The sequence below is a fragment of the Lemur catta genome, chromosome 19, assembly GCF_020740605.2.
Source record: "Lemur catta isolate mLemCat1 chromosome 19, mLemCat1.pri, whole genome shotgun sequence".
Taxonomy (NCBI): domain Eukaryota; kingdom Metazoa; phylum Chordata; class Mammalia; order Primates; family Lemuridae; genus Lemur; species Lemur catta.
Window position 1 is genome coordinate 6,783,829 of NC_059146.1, and position 19,603 is coordinate 6,803,431.

The 19,603-nt window shown below is 40.5% G+C and overlaps 3 protein-coding genes and 1 non-coding gene across 4 annotated transcripts in view; 2 read left to right on the forward strand and 2 right to left on the reverse strand.

Moving 5' to 3' along the window:
* PPAT (phosphoribosyl pyrophosphate amidotransferase) overlaps positions 1-404 on the reverse strand; it is a 34,271-nt gene extending 33,867 nt beyond the window's left edge. The window contains exon 1 of the mRNA XM_045531678.1: positions 126-404. Within this exon, the coding sequence (XP_045387634.1) occupies positions 126-253 (128 nt within the window). The 5' untranslated portion in view covers positions 254-404. The remainder of the gene's footprint in view (positions 1-125) is intronic.
* The window catches only part of PAICS (phosphoribosylaminoimidazole carboxylase and phosphoribosylaminoimidazolesuccinocarboxamide synthase), a 33,362-nt gene extending 19,091 nt beyond the window's left edge, over positions 1-14,271 (forward strand). Inside the window, exons 6-14 of the mRNA XM_045531679.1 lie at positions 1,066-1,132; positions 2,586-2,783; positions 3,947-4,125; positions 5,187-5,366; positions 5,463-5,576; positions 6,269-6,352; positions 7,743-7,923; positions 9,313-9,471; positions 13,991-14,271. Of these exons, the coding sequence (XP_045387635.1) occupies positions 1,066-1,132; positions 2,586-2,783; positions 3,947-4,125; positions 5,187-5,366; positions 5,463-5,576; positions 6,269-6,352; positions 7,743-7,923; positions 9,313-9,471; positions 13,991-14,148 (1,320 nt within the window). The 3' untranslated portion in view covers positions 14,149-14,271. The remainder of the gene's footprint in view (positions 1-1,065; positions 1,133-2,585; positions 2,784-3,946; positions 4,126-5,186; positions 5,367-5,462; positions 5,577-6,268; positions 6,353-7,742; positions 7,924-9,312; positions 9,472-13,990) is intronic.
* On the reverse strand, positions 10,850-11,038 carry LOC123624924. Its single transcript, XR_006730284.1, has one exon. It is a non-coding gene; the product is annotated as a U2 spliceosomal RNA (small nuclear RNA).
* Positions 14,272-18,541: 4,270 nt separating the features above from the next.
* The window catches only part of SRP72 (signal recognition particle 72), a 29,708-nt gene continuing 28,646 nt past the window's right edge, over positions 18,542-19,603 (forward strand). The window contains exon 1 of the mRNA XM_045531680.1: positions 18,542-18,941. Within this exon, the coding sequence (XP_045387636.1) occupies positions 18,833-18,941 (109 nt within the window). The 5' untranslated portion in view covers positions 18,542-18,832. The remainder of the gene's footprint in view (positions 18,942-19,603) is intronic.

Sequence of the window (19,603 nt, forward strand, 5' to 3'; positions counted from 1 at the left end):
GTAAGAGAGGTCCGTCCTCCCGGCCCTCGGGTGCCCACGAAACCGCCAACTCTGACCGCGGGAGGCGGCCTGGGGAGATGTGGAAGTGCACACCCCGCCACCCCACCCCTCACCCTGCTGCTCACCGGTGCTGCAGCCCCACGAGTCCCAGAGTGATCACATGCGGCACATCTAGCTGAGCGGGCCACTCTCCTGAGGCGATGCACCCGAACACGCCACATTCCTCTCGGATCCCCAATTCCTCCAGCTCCATGTCGCCGCCGAAAGCACGTGGAGGGACCTGTCGCCGCGGCCGAGAACCAAGCACCAACCAACTGCCGGCTCGGCCCGTACTCCCCAGAGGCTCCCGCAAGCCGCTTCCTCCGCGGCGGCTAGAGACCCCAGCTACTGCGGCGGCGCGTGCTTTCCCTGAGGAGGCGTGACTAGCCCGCCCAGACGCCCCGCCCCGCCCCCTCCGCGCCCACCAATGAGCGAGGGCGAAGGGGGAGGCTCCGCGGCTGAGGGGAGGAGTCACGGAACGCGAGGGGGTGGAGCCAGCCCTCCCCAGGAGACATCCTGAAAGCTAATTTTTGTGCACGTGGGAATCTCCGTTATTTTCCAGCACCCAAGACTAAGGTGATGAGATAGCGAAGTTAAATCATGTATCTTTGAGAGGATATAAACTTTATATGCCCGTCCCCACATACTTCCCCCCGGCCGACACGACATGGTACGCTCCAACCTATAAGCTGCTCGGGCAGCGAGAAGGGGCCCGGGTCTGCCGGCCTCCACAGAGAGGGGAGGGGCTGCGGTGCGCGCCACTTTTCCGCTCTCCTGGAGCGGCGCCCGCGCGGGGCGGGGCGGAGGCGGGCGTGCCTCGCTGCGCCTGCGCGGCGGGAAGCCTCGGGGGCTGTGCTCTCTTCGGGAGTCCTCGTTGCTGCGGGTCGGCGAAGACCTTCCTGGCTCTGTAGCTTTCGCCGCGTTCGGCGGGAGCGCCGTGGGGACACGTGGCCCACCAGGGGGCGTGTTTGTGGGCCGCGCCTCCCTTCCCCGCCTCGTGATCCTCCGACCATTCCTCTTTTCTAGCTTTCTGCGTCGCTTCCAAGAGGCAGCGCTGCCCGCAGCCCACTCGGGATAATGGCGACAGCTGAGGGTGAGTAACAGGCGTCCGGGTCGCCGGGGCATCCCTGCCCTCCGCGGTGTTCTGGCCCCTCGGCCGGGGGTTTGCGGGTTTGTGCGGACGCGCGTGGGCCCCGGGGCGGTGCCCGGCCTCCTGCAGCCGCACACGTGGCCCCAGGCCCTGGGAGACGAGCGCCGGGGCCTCCCCGAACTCACTGAAACTTCGCCTTTGGGATGCGGGAAAGGGAGCAAAGTAGAGGAAGAGGGAAAATAGAACGAGAAATGGCCAAGGGTCGGAGAGGTGCCTGGAACTAAGTATTTGGAATCAGTAGATAACTGCAAAACACAGGAAAATCTAGTGTTCAATTTTCAAACCAAAGTCTTGCTTTTCTCGTTAGGTCAGTAACCTTTTTTTTTTCCCCCGAAGGTTAATAATTGCAGCTTCTGAAAATCTATCCAGGTTTTGTGTGGTTTTACCTTATTTTTTTTTGTTAGGTAGTCTTTGATGCCATGATGGCGTTGGAGAACTGTAAAACCTTCAAGCAAAAAAAATATTCTCTTCTTTTACTTTGCATTGGTCAAGTTTACATAGTTACATGATCATTTTTTCCCCGAGTGGTCAGATCCTCAGGAAAGATCGTTCTTGCCATTTGTGCTGATAAAACTGAAACGGTGGAACTTCGCACTCCAATGAGAAGGAATTCTAAGACAGTGATTAGGATATACAGAAGTAAAAGTTTATTTTTCTAAGAAAGAAGGAGGGAGAATTGTGAAGGCAGCTTATCTGAGCCCTTGCAATGTGTTTCTTGCAGGAGCTGAGGCAGAGAGTTGAACCCAGAGTTCGTACTCGTATTGTCCACTTAGGGCTCTTCAAGGCTGAGAAAATGAAGTCTTAGAGATAAGAGTTAGGCCACAAGTGTTTTAATTAAACAAAACAAAGTGGGTAATTGTGTTGTGAGTTTTCTCTTCAAAGGGGCAATTATGTCCTATGAGTTTATTTCTCTTTCTGTTGGATAGTTTGTTTTCCTCTGTTAGGTAGGTTGTTAGACCACGTTTCAAAAACATTGGTTTGTTCCACACACCCAATTTCTAAATTTGATATCAGAAGACTTAGGATTTATCAGGGTAAAATGACTTGGGGAAAAAAAGTAATTTAGCAGAAACAAGATAACATTGCAAAAGAAAAAAAAGACTTAGGATTTTGTCTAGCTCTTTCATTTCCTAACTAAATGACCTCAACCCTTTTGATTCCTAGTTTCCAAATTTTTGTATTTAGATAATTATAATTCTTCATAAAATTATGTGAATCAAGTGTAATAATACATGAGGAAATACTTTGTAGAGTATAAGGTTTTATGTAGATTTAATTTTTATTAAGATTATTACTTACTCTATATGTTTAGTGAGCCATCATCTAGGAGATTTAGTCTTTAATATTTAGGAAATTTCTTTTTGATATCTGATATATTTCCATTTTATCTCCACAGTGTTGAACATTGGTCAAAAACTGTATGAGGGTAAAACAAAAGAAGTCTATGAATTGTTAGATAGTCCAGGAAAAGTCCTCCTGCAGTCCAAGGACCAGATTACAGCAGGAAATGCAGCTAGAAAAAATCACCTGGAAGGAAAAGCTGCAATCTCAAATAAAATTACCTGTTGTATTTTTCAGCTGTTACAGGAAGCAGGTAAGTGATTCCCTCATAGCCTCCTCCCCCTTCTGTCTCTCTCATACACTGATTTCTTTCATGGGGAATCAGCATTAATTTAGATTAACAACCTGTTTGGGAATGTCACAAGCTAAGTTTAGTCGAAGAAAGAACTCTTGAACTTCACTGTAACGCTTTACTTGATTTGGAATTAGCAGTATCATTTAGTTACAAGTAATTTAACAGTTTGTTGCAGTTTTTTTGAGGCAGGATCTGGCTGTGTTGCCTGGGCTAGAGTACAGTGGCGTTGTCATAGCTCACAGCAACCGCATATCCTGGGCGGAGTAGCAAGTGATCCTCCTGCCTCAGCCTCCTGAGTAGCTGGGTCTACAGGTGGTTGCCACCACACCTGGCTAATTTTTTTTATGTTTTGTAGAGAGGGGTTCTCACTGTGTTGCTCAGGCTGGTCTCAAACTCCTGGGCTCAAGCAATCCTCCACCCTCAGCCTCCAGTTCCCCAGCCTGCTACAATCTTTATCTGATGAGTATTTCCTGTGGAATTTCCCTCCAAGGCCATCATCAGTCTGAAAGAGCTTAATAACTGTGAAGGAAGCCCATTTTGGTATTAAGCAGCTTTAACAGAACTGAATGAACTGAAATTTACGCTCTGTAATTCTTTGCCAGTGTTCTTTGTTTTGCCTCTTGGAGACAATACAAAATTTCAAATCCCTTTGCCACTGCAAAGCCCTGATAAGTGTCAGAAGACCACCCCCAATACCCTCTCATCCTTTCATTCCTCAAGTGAGAGATCTGAACTAGACCAAAGGTCTCGAGAGTTCCCTCCTGCTCAAAAGTGAATGAAAAGCCTGGTACTCTCGCCTATTGTCCCAGCTACTTGGGAGGCTGAGGTGAGAGAACTGCTTGAGCCCAGGAGTTCGAATCTGAGTCCAGCCTAGGCAACATAGTGAGTCTCAGTATATACTTTAGGTCCAGTATATACTTTGCCATGTAACAGTTAAATGAAATATTTTTTGATACTCTGATAAGCAACAGAAAGCCATATTTTGTTTTCCTACTTTCACCTTTTAAAAAATTACATTTATTTTTGTTAGACATTTCTTGTAAAGTGTAGAATTTTGTTCCTCAGATCTATTTAAATAAAATTTCAGTGCCTTTTTTTTAACTTATGTCATCAATATGTAGGTATCAAAACTGCTTTCACCAAAAAATGTGGAGAGACAGCTTTCATTGCACCCCAGTGTGAAATGATACCAATTGAATGGGTTTGCAGAAGAATAGCAACTGGTTCTTTTCTTAAAAGAAATCCTGGTGTTAAAGAAGGTTATAAGTTTTACCCACCTAAAGTGGAAATGTTTTTCAAGGTAATTATTTTATGCTTCTGTTTTATATGTTACTATAATGTAGTGGGAAACTTACAATTACAAGCTCAAAAGATTTAAACATTATTAAAGCTTTTGATTTTGAAGATGTCATTCAGAAATTTATGTCAAAATGTACACTTTCATTGGCAGTGATAAATCACATTTTTAAAAGAAAACATCTGAAAATCTACTTACATTTGGATCAAGATGACTAACAAAATGAGTAAAGTTAGCCATTACTAGGAAGAAAACAGTAACATTTAATTCAAAAGTTTTTTAAACTTATTGTTGAAGTCTTTTTATATTCTAATAAGGGAAACTGTACTATCAATGTCTCTTATAAGTGAAAATACATACAATAAAGGATGTAAGAATCACTGGTTACAGATTTTTATGGGCTTTGTTCAGACTACTTTATCCATCTTGATTTAAGCTGTTAAATATAGATCTGCTTGGGAAGCAATGTCAGTGTTGGATTTTCAGTCAGTGACTTGCATAACTTGTACATATTATGATTATAATTATGCAAATGAAGAGTCTATAAAATGTCATGTAAAGTTGAGACCCCGCTTAGAATAAAATGAAATTATTTTTCACTAATCTCTTTACTTTGTGAGATCTCTTGGATTATCAAATAATGTTCCTAAAGACTTGGAGTCCTGTATGAGTTCTTATCAAAAATGAAACCAGGAGGTTATGAGAACTGCATTTTGGAAAGATTTGATTGGTTAAAATGTATTCTGGCCTTCCTATCATATCCGATGACTCTTACTAAAGAAAAATAAAAATCATAAACTTAAATTGTTTTTAAATTGGTTTATAGAGAGAAAGCGAATTCTTTAAAATACTTAATGACCTAGAATAAGTTACCTAGTTTGAATTTTAAAGTACCTATTAAAAGTAGACACGTTAAGAAAGAATAACTGCTTTGACCTAAAGGGTACCATAAACAAAAAATTTTTTTGAGGAATTTATGCTCAAGGAGAAAAAGACTTCAGGTTTTCTGAAGAGTTCAAAAATTTTAGGTTTAAATTAATTGTTCTGCTGTACTTTATTCACAGGATGATGCCAATAATGACCCACAGTGGTCTGAGGAACAGCTAATAGCTGCGAAATTTTGCTTTGCTGGACTTGTCATAGGCCAAACTGAAGTTGACATCATGAGTCACGCTACACAGGCTATTTTTGAAATACTGGAGAAATCCTGGTTGCCCCAAAACTGTACACTGGTTGATATGAAGGTACAGATAAAGAGATTTGAAAGTAAAGGTTATAACTGAAAAATATTGTATAGTATAGTTCTTAAAATTTTTTCTTTGGTAATACGCTGTTTCTAGATTGAATTTGGTGTTGATATAACCACCAAAGAAATTGTTCTTGCTGATGTTATTGATAATGATTCCTGGAGACTCTGGCCATCAGGAGATCGAAGCCAACAGAAAGATAAGCAGGTAAATAATGCTTCAAGTTTTTTATCCTTAGCAAGATCAGACTTAGCTAGAGGAGAAAGAGATCAGAGTAAAAGAAAGGCAGTTATTCTTTATGATATGAACTTGATTTTTCTGCCCCATGTGATCTGCAGGAAGTGATTTGCAGATTGCTATTTAATTTTGAAGATAAATATTTCCTAAATCCTGACATAAGAATAGTACTTAACATTTATAAAGCAAATTTCTCAGTTATTATCTTAATAGACTCACAATAATAGAGCAAATATTAATATTATACTTGTTTGGCTAATTGAAAACTGAGGATAAGTATCTTCATAATTACTGGAGTAAAGGGTAGATCTGGGACTTTATCCCAAGTCGTTTAGGACGACTTGGATAATCAGGCTCCACTTCTCTTTCCTAAAGAGAAAAATAGAATTAGGGCAAGATCCTTTCTATACTTAACATACAAGAATTCCCAGGGCAGTTCGTTATCATTGTTAGTGTAGAAAGCACTTAACCTTAAATGAAAATAAAAGTATACTTCACTATTGAACTTTTTCTAGTTTAAGTCAGGAAATAGATTTATAGACTAAGATACATTTTCAGATTTATCCCTTGCTTTGCAAACTCTTCATATTCCCTACCCAAAACCAACTAGTTTCAGATAACAAGAGATATTTGTTTCCTAAACTTTCTATCTTATTTTCTAGTCTTATCGGGACCTCAAAGAAGTAACTCCTGAAGGGCTCCAGATGGTGAAGAAAAACTTTGAGTGGGTTGCAGAGAGAGTAGAGGTAAACCTCCTATTGTAAGCCTGTATTGTATTATGTGTTTTTCTTCTAAGATAATCTTATTTCAAAAACTGTGGGAGAGGCCGGGCGTGGTGGCTCACGCCTGTAATCCTAGCCCTCTGGGAGCCTGAGGCGGGTGGATCGCTCGAGGTCAGGAGTTCAAGACCAGCCTGAGCGAGACTCCGTCTCTACTAAAAATAGAAATAAATTATCTGGACAACTAAAAGTATATATTAAAAAAAATTAGCCGGGCATGGTGGTGCATGCCTTGTAGTCCCAGCTACTTGGGAGGCTGAGGCAGGAGGATCACTTAAGCCCAGGAGTTTGAGGTTGCTGTGAGCTAGGCGGATGCCACGGCACTCACTCTAGCCCAGGCAACAGAGTGAGACTCTGTCTCAAAAAAAAAAAAAAAAATGGGAGAATGTAGTTCTTTTTTTTTTTTAGTGACTTTGAGAGGAGGACCTTTAGGAAATGTGCCAGCTGGACTGTCTTTACTGGTATTCTGGAATTACTTGCTATTAAGCTGGCCAGTACACTCCTCTCAGATCCTACTGGGGAAACCTGGGATCCTGTCTTGTCTCTGCCCCTGTAGGAGAAACCTTACGTTTCCTACCTGCCTCCACTGCTACTCAGAGTTCCATTGGCATGGGATGGATGGAACTCCATGTAACTTTAAAATGTCAGTTAAGTTTTACGGTATTATTATAATTCTATGGAAGTTGAATGGGGTTGATGGTTATCCAAGGACCATAATCATGCTTTAGAACATTATTTTCATATAGGAAGGTACATTTTGAGTTCAAAGCAATTAAGTTAAAAAGGTTTATAATGTCTTCCAGTTTGCCTGATTATTCCTTAAAGCCTCCACTAAACAGAATGTACTAAATCTCTTAGGATGAAATGTTTTTTATTATAATTTTGTGAATATTAAAATATTTGAGTATTTTTTCTTGCTTTTTATTATATTAAACACAGTTTGATTAAAAATTGTATTCTTGGCCGGGTGCGGTGGCTCACGCCTGTAATCCTAGCACTCTGGGAGGCTGAGGCAGGAGGATTGCTTGAGGTCAGGAGTTCGAGACCAGCCTGAGCAAGAGTGAGACCCCTGTCTCTATTAAAAAAATAAATAAATAAAAATAATTGTATTCTTTAGGTCTTACTTATGAAGACCACATTCCCTTATATAGAGAGATTTTTTTAAAAAAATAAATCGTTTATCATTTTTTTCTGTTTGTCTCTGTCTTAATTTGGTCTGTTAAGAAAATACTCTGCCCCAATGTAATTTTACTACAAACTATAGCTCTGTAAAGTGACTACTCTTACGATACTCATTCATGTACTTATCCATTTTTGTCTTTACGTTCTTTTTCATATCCACATTTTTCTTTTCCAGTTGCTTTTGAAATCAGAAAGTCAGTGCAGGGTTGTAGTATTGATGGGCTCAACTTCTGATTTTGGTCACTGTGAGAAAATCAAGAAGGCCTGTGGAAATTTTGGCGTTCCATGTGAACTTCGGGTAACATCTGCCCATAAAGGACCAGATGAAACTCTGAGGATTAAAGCTGAGTATGAAGGTAAACTTCAAATAACTGGAGCACTTCAGGTATTTCTGATTTTGCCAAAAGACTAGAATTATGAGAACTTCTGGCATCTTTACCTAATAAGCCCCTGGAGTGTTGTTTCTAATGTGCTCCAATAGAAAGTCCCCCACCAGTTGTAGGAGGGCTCAGGTTGAAACAGCAGATCCTCTCGGGTGTCTTTAATGGCCAGCCTTTTGTGGGAGGCAGATATGAAATTTAAAGAGTTTCAGAATTTAGTACATAAAAGAAATAATAGGATAGCATTGATCTAAAATATTGGAGTCTTGAGTTCACAACCAAATGTTTCTCAACTGGAAAAATGTTAATTGAGTTTTCCCTCTGAAGATAATTGTTATGGAAGCATAATTATTAATTTTGCGGGAAGTGAGTGGTGGTGGTGGGTCTCAGACCCCTTTGATAAGCTAATGAAAGCTAGCACTCTTTCTCCAAAATAATGCCAACATGTAAAACTTTGGATTCTAGGTTACAAATCTCTGCTTTTAGAGAACAAAGAGATAATTTATAAATTTATCAAAGGAAGAAATGTTTAAGAGGTACGTTAAAAAATATATCAAGGGGTCTTGGCCAAGCACAGTGGCTCATGCCTATAATCCTTGGGAAACTGAGGCAGGAGGACCACATGAGGCCAGGAGTTTGAGACCAGCCCGGGCAACATAGCAAGACCTTGTCTCTACAAAAAATTTAAAAACTAGCCAGGGGTCTCATGTGCCTGTAGTCTCAGCTACTCGGGAGGCTGAGACAGGAAGATTGCTTGAGCCCAGGAGTTTGGGGCTGCAGTGGGCTGTGATCGCACCACTGTGCTCCAGCTTGAGTGACAAAGAGAGACCGTGTCTCAATATATATACACACACGTACATACCAAGGGGTCTTTAAAAATTTGGTTCTATATCGTTAAACTTGCCTTCAACTCTTATTTTGAGAAGTGCTCTTAAACCTCCAGCCTCTATTTAGTAGAGTCTAGTCTGTTAACTAAAGTTATTAACTAGGTCTCCCTGGACCCTGTTAGTTGATGGACCACTCAGCAGGAAGGATGCCTGTTCAGTTGGTGTCATTCTTCCTTTAGGTCAGCAATATTAGGAGAGGCCTATGAGCCAGTCCCTTACTAACACCCTGAAGTCTCCTTTATACTATAGATCTCAAAGATAGCCAAACCTGTTCTGGCTACTTGATTGCTTGGCTTATAGTAAGTGACAGAGTGAACATTATATTTGGAATGTATGTGTAAGAACAGTGTCTTACATATGCTTTTTCCAGAAGACTACTCTAGGAATTAAGACATACAGGCCTTTTTTAAAAAATAAAAAACCTATCTTTACATCTCTTTTTATATATAACGTAAGCACAAACTTGTAATTTCCCTAGGGGATGGCATTCCTACTGTATTTGTGGCAGTGGCAGGCAGAAGCAATGGTTTGGGACCAGTGATGTCTGGGAACACTGCATATCCAGTTATCAACTGTCCTCCCCTCACACCGGACTGGGGAGCTCAGGATGTGTGGTCCTCTCTTCGACTACCCAGTGGTAAGAGACATTGAATTTTTTAAAACTATTTATTCCAAACATTTTAAACATGCACAACAGTAGAGAGAATAGCATAATGAAATCTTACATACCCATTACCCAGCTTTAGCAATTAACATCTTGTTGCATCTATAGCCTCCTGCTGGATATTTTAAAGCAGATCTTAGACATAATATTTTCTACTTACATATTTTTTTAAGCATTTATCTCAAGGCTATAAGAACTCTAATTTTTAAGTCATAATCATGATATATATTCACACTTAAGAAAAATTAGTAGTAATTTCTTAAAAGCATCTCATTTCTAGTTAGTATTCATGTTTTCCAAGTTGTTTTTGCAATTGGTTTGTTCAAATCAGAATCTACCACAGTCTTTATGTTGCATTTAGTTGATATGTCTCAAGGCTTTTTTTTGTTTGTTTGTTTGTTTTTTAAATCTGTAACAATCCACCCTCCTTTTTTCCCTTTTATTTTTCCTGTGGAGTTTTCTACATTTTGGATTGGCTGATTACATTGCCAGGTGATGGTAAACAATGTTCTTTTATCCCTTATATTTTCTGTAAACAGAGGGTGAGATCTGTAGTAAGATACAGTTCAGATTTTTTTCCCCCAAGAATTGATGGTATTGAGTTTTTTAAAGCAAATGTGATTGTTACTTCTGTAGGGAAAATGAAATTTTATTTTTAAAAATTGAGGATCAAATAACACTTAAGGAAGTAGTATCTATTGGCTGATAGAACTGGATCTCAGAGAATAACAGTGTCGTCATTTGTTCATCATAGTCCAAAATATGATCTGATCTTCTGCAGGTTATGAGAATCAATATTGTTTTCGTAGGAGTTGATTTGTTTATTACTAAAACCCCAAACTTTTCTCACAGTTGGATGTATCTGCTCTTGATATGTGTTAAGTACATTAAGTACTTGAGCCCTCTGACCTGGTGCAGTATGGACTGGCTTCTCTCTAGGCTTACTGCACTGCTGTTGTCTTAGGATCTCTTACCATCATTTCAGAGATTCATTTTGCCTTTCTGTCATCTTGAATCCCCTGTTTCCTAGGTCCTGTGTCTTCCCCTTTCTTGGTTTATTTCTTATTTTGCTGCAGCACATTCTTTGTTAACTTTCTGAGAAGAGTATAAAAGGTAAACTTTGAGACCTTCTATATCTAAAATGTTTTTATTGAAGCCCCACACATATTTGATGGTTTAGGAAGAGAATCCTAGGTTGAAAATCATTTTCCCTCAGAATTCTGAGAGCATTATTACTCCATTGTCTTCTGGCATCCAGAGTTATTGAGATAACTCCAGTGCCTTTCCACCATTCTGATCCTATATCCTTTACAAATTTCTTTTTTGAAATTTCTAGGATTTATTTTTTTAAACAACTTTTATTTACCCCAAGGGGGTTGCAATACCAGGCCAGTACATGGAGTGGACAAAGTAATCTGTTCCATCTCCCATGTCCAAAAATCCATTTAATATCTTGTCCTTGGATAGAGGATGTATCAGATATTAAACTGGTTAAGAACAGATACTACACTTGATCTTAGCCAAAAGGCCAAGAAGCGATGAAACTTTTATCTGCCCTCATTGTTCTTAAAAAGTGACTTGGTGAGTCTGTTTCATCATGGACTTGCAGTGGGCTCTTTTAATCTGGAACTCTGGTTCCTTAGTCCTGGGGAATTTTCTTGAATTATTTGATTTCCTTACCCCTCCATTTTCTCTTTTCTCTCATTTTTGGATTTATTCAAATTTGAACCTCCTTAATTTCTATGATATTTTTTTTCTCTTGTTGCTATACTTTCTGGGATATTACCAAGAGCTCTTTTTTGTTCTCTGGACTTTTTGTCCCTATGGCATCCTTTTCTTGTTTAATCTTTGTAATATTTTTTTCTGAGATTTTTATAGTGTGCTTCATATTAATTAATCCCTTTCCTCAGCTGTTTAAGAGTGGAGCAGTGGCTGGGCACAGTGGTTCATGCTTATAATTCCAGCACTTTGGGAGGCTGAGGTGGGAGGGTCTCTTGAGGTCAGAAGTTCAAGGCCAGCCTGGGTAACGTAGTGAAACTTCATCACTACAAAAATTTGAAAAATGGCTGGGTGTGGTGACATGCACCTGTAGTCCTAGCTACTGAGGCTGAGGCAGGAGGATCACTTGAGCCCAGGAGTTTGAGATTCCAGTGAGCTATGGTCATGCCACTACACTATAGTCTGGGCAACAGAGTTAGACCCTATCTCAAAAAAAAAGAAAAAAATGGAGCAGTGTAAAAAGCCAATTGGAAGAGTGGTTCTTTGAAAAGACCCCTCACATCAGTGTCTAGAATTAGACAGAATTACACAGAGAACTTTTTTTCTCAATCCCCTGCCTGGCTGGGTGAATAAACCTGGCTGCCAGCATTCTGGAAGCTTGGTATAGGAAGCTGGGGATCTCAACATGTATATAAACTTAATTCCCTATTTTCACTTTGGCTTCTTAGACTTTCAGTCAGTCCTCTTCATTTATTAGGCCTACTTTCCCTTCCATTTCGCGCTCCAAAGGTATTTGGTGCCACTAATTCTTCAACCTTTAGGGGGGAGTTGTATGTCAGTCACGCTGATTCTCATCTTTCCCTGCTTCCAGTTTAGGATTAAGTTTCCTTGTTCTGCTAAGTCAGTTACAACTGCATTTTCCTTTCAGCTACCAAATTGTAACACCTATTATCTCTTTGTCCTTTGTGTTTATGTATTCCTGTTTTCTTTTTTTTTTTTTTTTTTTTTTGAGACAGAGTCTCGCTTTGTTGCCTGGGCTAGAGTGAGTGCCATGGCATCCGCCTAGCTCACAACAACCTCAAACTCCTGGGCTTAAGCAATCCTACTGCCTCAGCCTCCTGAGTAGCTGGAACTACAGGCATGCGCCACCATGCCCGGCTAATTTTTTCTATATATATTTTAGTTGGCCAGCTAATTTCTTCCTATTTTTAGTAGAGACGGGGTCTCGCTGTTGCTCAGGCTAGTCTCGAACTCCTGAGCTCAAACGATCCACCCGCCTCGGCCTCCCAGAGTGCTAGGATTACAGGCGTGAGCCACCGTGCCCAGCTCTATTCCTATTTTCTTTATTCTCTTTATCATTGTTTTTATATGGTTCCAGAGATAAATCTTATGCTTTATGCATTTTTAAGTAGACATCTGATTCTGCAAATGTCTCAACCTAAAAATCTAGTGTAGCTATAAATAAAGCTGTAACCAACTTTGTGCCAGTGGAGTTTTCAAATGGGGAACGTGATGGGCAAAAATTTGGCAGTTTTTATGTAGTACTGTTCAAGGAGAGACAGGAAATCTGGAAGATTTGTACATCATGATAACCAGAATTGGGGATAACCTTTTGAGGAGTGATTTTATAGTGGACCTGTGTAAAATCCTGAAGACTGTCCATATTTCTCTTTCTCTGGTATCATAGTCACTATATAACCTAATTTTCTTTTTACTGTTTAAGCTATTCTGCCATCAGGGAATCCTGGGCAGTAGGCACAGGTGTTCAAGGTATTAGAGTGGACATTCCACCTAGCATGCTAATAATAATAATTGTTGACATTAATTGAGTACTTGCCATGTACCAGGCAATGCTCCAAGCTCTTTATCTGTATCAGTAGCTCATTGAGTTGTCACATAAGGTATCTACTAGTTGTCATTCCCTTCATATAGATGAGGACAGTAAAATTAACATTAAGCAGCTCAAAAATAGCCAGGCTAGATAATTTTGAGTAATCCCAGCTCTTTGGGAGGGTGAAGCAGGAGAATCTTGTGAGCCTAAGAGCTTGAGGTTCCAGTGAGCTGTGATGATGCCACTGCACTCTAACTTGGGTGACTGAGTTATAACAATAAAAAAGTAACTTGGAGCTTTTAGATCTATAAGCTGGCTAGTCATTGACTCTAGTAAACACTAGACTTAGTACCACCTCAAGAAACTGAGTAGACATGGGCCCCCAAGGATATTCTACTGTCTTTTAGATGTTAATACTGTTGGATAGATTTATAATTTGACATGTCTTAAAATTATTCTTTGGATTTGACTTTTTTACTGCTTAAAAATATTAAAATAGTTCAAGTGTAAAAATGAAAAGATTAGCTAGAAAATTATCAAAACAATATACCTCAAGTTTGTCTAAGAACAGGTGTTTATGCCCACTTAACTTGTCCCTTATTTTACTTTTATGTCTTTCACCAGGGATTTAAAGGGGTAGTATATGTGAAAAGAAGTTTCAAAACAGTGAATTTATTTGTAAGTGGATTCAGTGAGAAGGGTGATGATGTATGTAAAGTATCCCTTCATGGCAGATAAATACTTACAACCTTTACTCTTACAATCACTTTACCACTGCAGTAATGAACTCCTTCCACAGATCCTACTTTAGATAAGACTAATGCAGTAGCTTTTTATTTTCTATGCTCACAGGACTACTCTGAGTATAAAATGGTTTACAAGGTTATAGTTTCATTACTAACTGAACAGCGCAATTTTGTCTTTTTCTTTCTGAACCAATAGGTCTGGGCTGTTCAACCATACTTTCTCCGGAGGGATCAGCTCAGTTTGCCGCTCAGATATTTGGATTAAACAACCATTTGGTATGGTGCAAGCTGCGAGCAAGCATATTGAACACGTGGATCTCCTTGAAGTTGGCTGACAAGAAAATCAGAATGTAATTTATAAGAAAGAATGGCATTGCATTTTTTAGGGGAAACCTACAATTTCTAGTTTAGCTTCAGGAAAAAAATCAGGCAAAATGAAAGGAGGGTTTAAAATCAGAAAACAATGTATTCGTAAATGAATACTTCTCTAGATTCATGGATTAGTAAACTAATAGCATATTTATTAATATTTCTTTATAGGTATAGTGAATTTTTTTGTAATGTTAGTTAACTTTATTCACATCTTTCCAAGTAAATGCAATATTAACACTTTTTTTTAAAAGAGTCTGTGTGTGCAACTGTTTCTTTAAGCTCTGTCCAGAGGGCACCTCATGTATTCTCTCATTCACGGATTTTCTGAGGCAGAAGACTTCTTTCTTTCTGTTCTTCCCCACATCCACAAAGTGAGCGTGTTAACTTTGAGCAACGACTTTCCTTTTTGCCACCTGTCTTCTGTTCTTGGATTATAATGCTGATTTGTGAATCTCATGTACAGGCGCAGATGCACATACGTGAGTTTTTTGGCTGCCTGTAGTCATTATTTTACTTGATTATCTTAGGGGATTTTTGACAGCTTTCCTAATCCCCCTGGAAATAGTCATTGTTAGGTAGATAAGCAAATATATTTTATAAGTACTAATAATGTCCTATTAAAGAGTTTTAAATTTACTCATCTTTATCTCAACTCGTAAGTTTTAGAAAGTAATATGATTATCTCTTAGGTGGGAAGAGCAATATAGTCCTCTTTCACTTCATGGTCTTTACAAAATCCTAAAGATATGGTTTTTTTATTTGCAGTCAGTATGTCTGGAAATGATGTGTATTTACATGTATCTTTTTTTTATTATTTTTTTATTTCAGCATATTATGGGGATACAAAAGTTTAGGTTACATATATTGCCCTTGCTCCCCCCTTTCCCCCCCAAATCGGAGCTTCAAGTGTGTCCATCCCCTAGACAGTGCGCATCGCACTCATTACAATCTTTAGTTAGAGATACGTTTTGTTTTTATTTTTTTAAGGAAAGTTGAGTTTGGTGCTGGGGGTAGGGGAGACACATGAAGTAAGATGAAGGGGCACTGTGGAAGCCATGAAGAGGGTTTTTTTCTGAAACCTCCTCTGATGGGTATTAGGGCAGTTTCCCATGGAAGTAGAATCACGGGCCGTTGCCATCCCAAATAAAAGATGTAGTAAATCTTACTTGGCTATGTAACTTGGTGTGGTGGGTGTCTCTTTGGATCATAAACTTTTTATTTCTAGTAATACACATATTTTAGCTACACCCTGCAATCACTTTCAGAAATTGGAATCTCCCTGGTCACTAACCATAATTGGTTTCTTTTTTATACTAATATAAGTCTGGGCAGTGGACCTAGCAAGATTCACTTCTATAGGAGCAGCTGTTACTGAGAAGTCAACTATGTGTTACTCGAATCTTAGCTAACCTATGATTTGGTCTGAATTGATCCCATTACAGTGTTTCCTCCTTTTTTCTTTCCCATATTCATCAAGTACAGATTTTAGGCAGCTAATCTATGAAGCATATTAAGTCCCCTTGTTAACCTCTGTGTTCTCTTCTTTTGATCTTTTGTTCAACTGGCTCACTACTTCCCCTCTGCCTTAAGTTCTCCTTTCCAGTAGTCTCCTTTTCCAATAGTCTCATCTATACTTTAGCTAGTTTGTATTTCTTGCTACCTCCCAAAATCAATACCAGCTACCAGGCCAGTGAGTTCATGTAAGAACATGCAAAATCTAGAAAGGGTATAATCACAAATTAAAAAAACAACTTTATATAAATTTGGCCTTATTTCACTATATTGTTTTATTTTTCTGTTTTTTGTTAAGCATCAGTGAAATCTTACTTAGTTCATCTTCAGTTCATAAGCCAATTTCATCATGTGTAAACTGGGACTAATAGTACCTACCTCATAGGGTCCTTATGAAAATTAAATGACTTGATATATGTAAAGCACATCCTGGCATATGAATGTATTATATAATATCTATTTGGAAGAGTGTGTAGAGGGTAGAATGAATGGAACTAATTCACCATGAAAATTACCTAGAATTTAATAACTATTCCCATCAGCTGGTTTAATTAATTTCTAAGACTATGAAAAAAGGGCAGTGTGATATACCATGGAGCATCCACAACCTCTTCCCTGCTATTTCAGCCCCGCAGTCATTAGAAAGCCATTGAAAATGATTGCTTTTAATGGTGTTTTTGCATTCCGTTTTCCACATCTCAAGTACTTGGGGTGGAGTTGTTAATTTCACATTGTGGTACAGTGAAAATAATGGAACAGAAATCAGAATATTTTGTTGAGCACATCACTGTTTAAGCATCAGTTCTCATTTGTAAAATGGAGCTAAATAATAATACTTCTCCCTGTCTCACAGAGTTGATGACAAAATAACATAAGATACCGTACATGGAAGATTCTCAGAAATCATAAATGGCCAAATTCATTAGTGTAAAAATAAGTTTTGAGTACCTATGTGATGGCTAACTTTATTTTTCAACTTGACTGGGCTAAGGGATGCCAAGATAGCTGGTAAAACATTATTTCTGGATGTGTCTGTGTGAAGGTATTTGTGGAAAGGAAATATTTGAATCAGTAGACTGAGTACAGAAGATTGCCCTCACCGATGTAGGTGGGCATCATCCAATCCACTGAGGGCTTCAGTAGAATAAAAAGGAGGAAGGGTGAATTGCTGGGACATCATCTTCTGCCCTTGGATTTTGGTGCTCCTGGTTCTCAGGCCTTCAGACTGAGACTGGAAATTACACCATTGGCTCCCCTGCTTCTGAGGCCTTCATGTTTGGACTGGAACTACACCCAGCTTTCCTAGGCCTTCAGCTTGCAGAAGGCACATCATGGAACTTCTCAGCCTCCATTTTGCTGAGCCAATTCCTTATAATAATTCTCTATATATCCTGTTGGTTGTGTTTCTGTGGAGAACCCTGACTAATAGAACCTACTATGTATGTGTAAGACCCTGGGAATGCAATGATGAACAAAATTCAATTTATGCCCTCGGTGAGTCTTGGAGTCTTCCAAGGGCAGACAATTTCAAAACACTATATTAAGTCTTAATATGGAATATGACAGACTATCATGAATACACAAAGTAAGAGGGACTATCTGCTGTCTAAAGAACAAGTGTATACTGTGAATGAAAAGGAGGGACTCTAAATCCTCATAGGCTACACTCAAATCTGTTACCTTTCCTTAATTTTCTTCATAGAATTTATTATCACCAAACATAGTATATATTTGTTTATTGCCTCTCTTTCCCAACTAGAAAATAAACTCCATGAGTACACTGGGCTGCCTTCTTTGTTTTCAACTGTATCCCTAACAAATACTGTAATGCCTGGCACAAGCATATACAGGACAAATTGTCAAATGAATAAAAGTGCAAATTCCCAGAGTTATGGGACATAGAACTACACAGTGTTAGAGGAGTATAGCTTGCAAGGGGGGTAAAGAATGTATAACAAGGCCGGGCGCGGTGGCTCACACCTGTAATCCTAGCACTCTGGGAGGCTGAGGCGGGTGGATCGTTTGAGCTCAGGAGCTCGAGACCAGCCTGAGCAAGAGCGAGACTCCGTCTCTACTGAAAAATAGAATTATCTGGACAACTAAAAATATATAGAAAAAATTAGCCGGGCATGGTGGCACTTGCCTGTAGTCCCAGCTACTCGGGAGGCTGAGGCAGGAGGATTGCTTGAGCCCAGGAGTTTGTGAGCAAGGCTGACAAAAATGAGTATGCAAAGTAGGCTGTTCAATAAAATGTCATGTCACTCACCTCAAATGTACCCCACTCCCTTCTTACATTCCAACCTATCTTGATATTTACAGTCTTACACAAACCCTAAACTCCTATGTGTTGAGTGCTTACTATGTACCAGATGCATGAATTATCTTATATCCTTAGAACAAATATATTATCCCTATTTTACAGTCGGGAGTTCCCAGAGCCAGGAACTGAACCTGGACATTTTCATCCCATTTCTCCTCCAGCGTTATAGCCAACTGCGCCTGGACTTGAGCCAAAAGGGAAGCCAAAGGGTTTTCGCCAAACATGCTTTGCAACTGGTGATTTTTTTCTTCTACTTTCCCTTTCCTCACGTTTGTTTCTCTGCGTGAATGTCCTCCCCCACTTTCCCCAGAACCCAGGTTCTCCTAATCATCTTTCAAGATCCCTTTCAAATGTCAATTCCTAATTGAAGTATATTCTCAAGCACCAATGAGAAGCCGTGCCTCTCTGGCTCTCCTTCCAATGACTCCCTAGGGTTTCTACTTGGTACTTTATTTACCACCTCAAAGACCTTTGATTTATCTCCCACAGGCCGTCGTCCAGCCTGTGTCGTGGGACCAGCACGCTGCCTCTACCGTAACGGTTGCCTGGAAGCACGCTGCTTTATGAGCCGAAACTGGTGAACCTCTTCTCAACCCCTTCCCGAAATTCAATGCCTCTTTTCTCCAGAGTTTCAGGTAAGGTGTTTCGACTTCATTGATGCAAATTTCTTGCCACGAGGGCGGAAGATTACAGTCTCTAAAGCTGTCTCAGGGCTGAAGACGGTCACGACCCCTCGACGCCTAGCAACCATCAGCTTCCTCCTCCGCTTGGCTGCCTCGGAAATCTTCTTCCGGGGCAGAGGTCGCCCCCGCCCCTCCCCTCCTCTCCTCCAAGATGGCGAGCGGCGGCAGCGGGGGGGTTTCGGTACCTGCGCTGTGGAGTGAAGTGAACCGTTATGGCCAGAACGGCGACTTCACGCGCGCTCTCAAGACCGTCAACAAGAGTAAGTGTCTGGGCGGGCCCGGGCCTGCGGGAGGATGTGGCCTGTTTCCTGCGCGCGCGACCACCCCTGGTAGACGTGGGGTGGGGAGACCCCTGCTCCCCTTTCCCTCCGGATTCTGGCCCGAACGTCGGGCAGGCGCATGTCACAGCCCCTCCACCCCACCAGGCCGTCCCGGGGTCCCCGGTTGGTTAGAGCCACGTGTACTTCCCTCTTTACCCCCCATGGGAAACGAGGGAGGGATTTAAAGAGACAGCAACTCCCGGAGCCTCTTCAAACGTTGCCTTATTTGCTTCCTTTTCTGCTGTCTTATTTCACAAGTGTTCCAGATTGTCTCCTTTTTTCTTCCCCTTGAGCTCAGTGATCAAGACTGTATTACTGAGGGAGCTTGTTCTTTTGGGCCGCTGTAGGGGGAGGAAACTGCCTGGGACACGTAATTCAGAAGCTGGTGCTGACTGGGTGGAAGCCGTACAGAATCTAAGGGGGAGAGAAGGAAGGGCTGGATCTGGTTGTTAGGCCTGTCATTCCCACAGACAGAATCTCTTAAATGTTATTAAGCCAGGAGGGAAAGCACCAACATTTGAAATAATGTCGGAAGAAAACTTTGGCTTGTTTTTTGCCCTGTAAGGGATAATTTCAAGTTTTAATGCCTTTGGCGTGAGGTT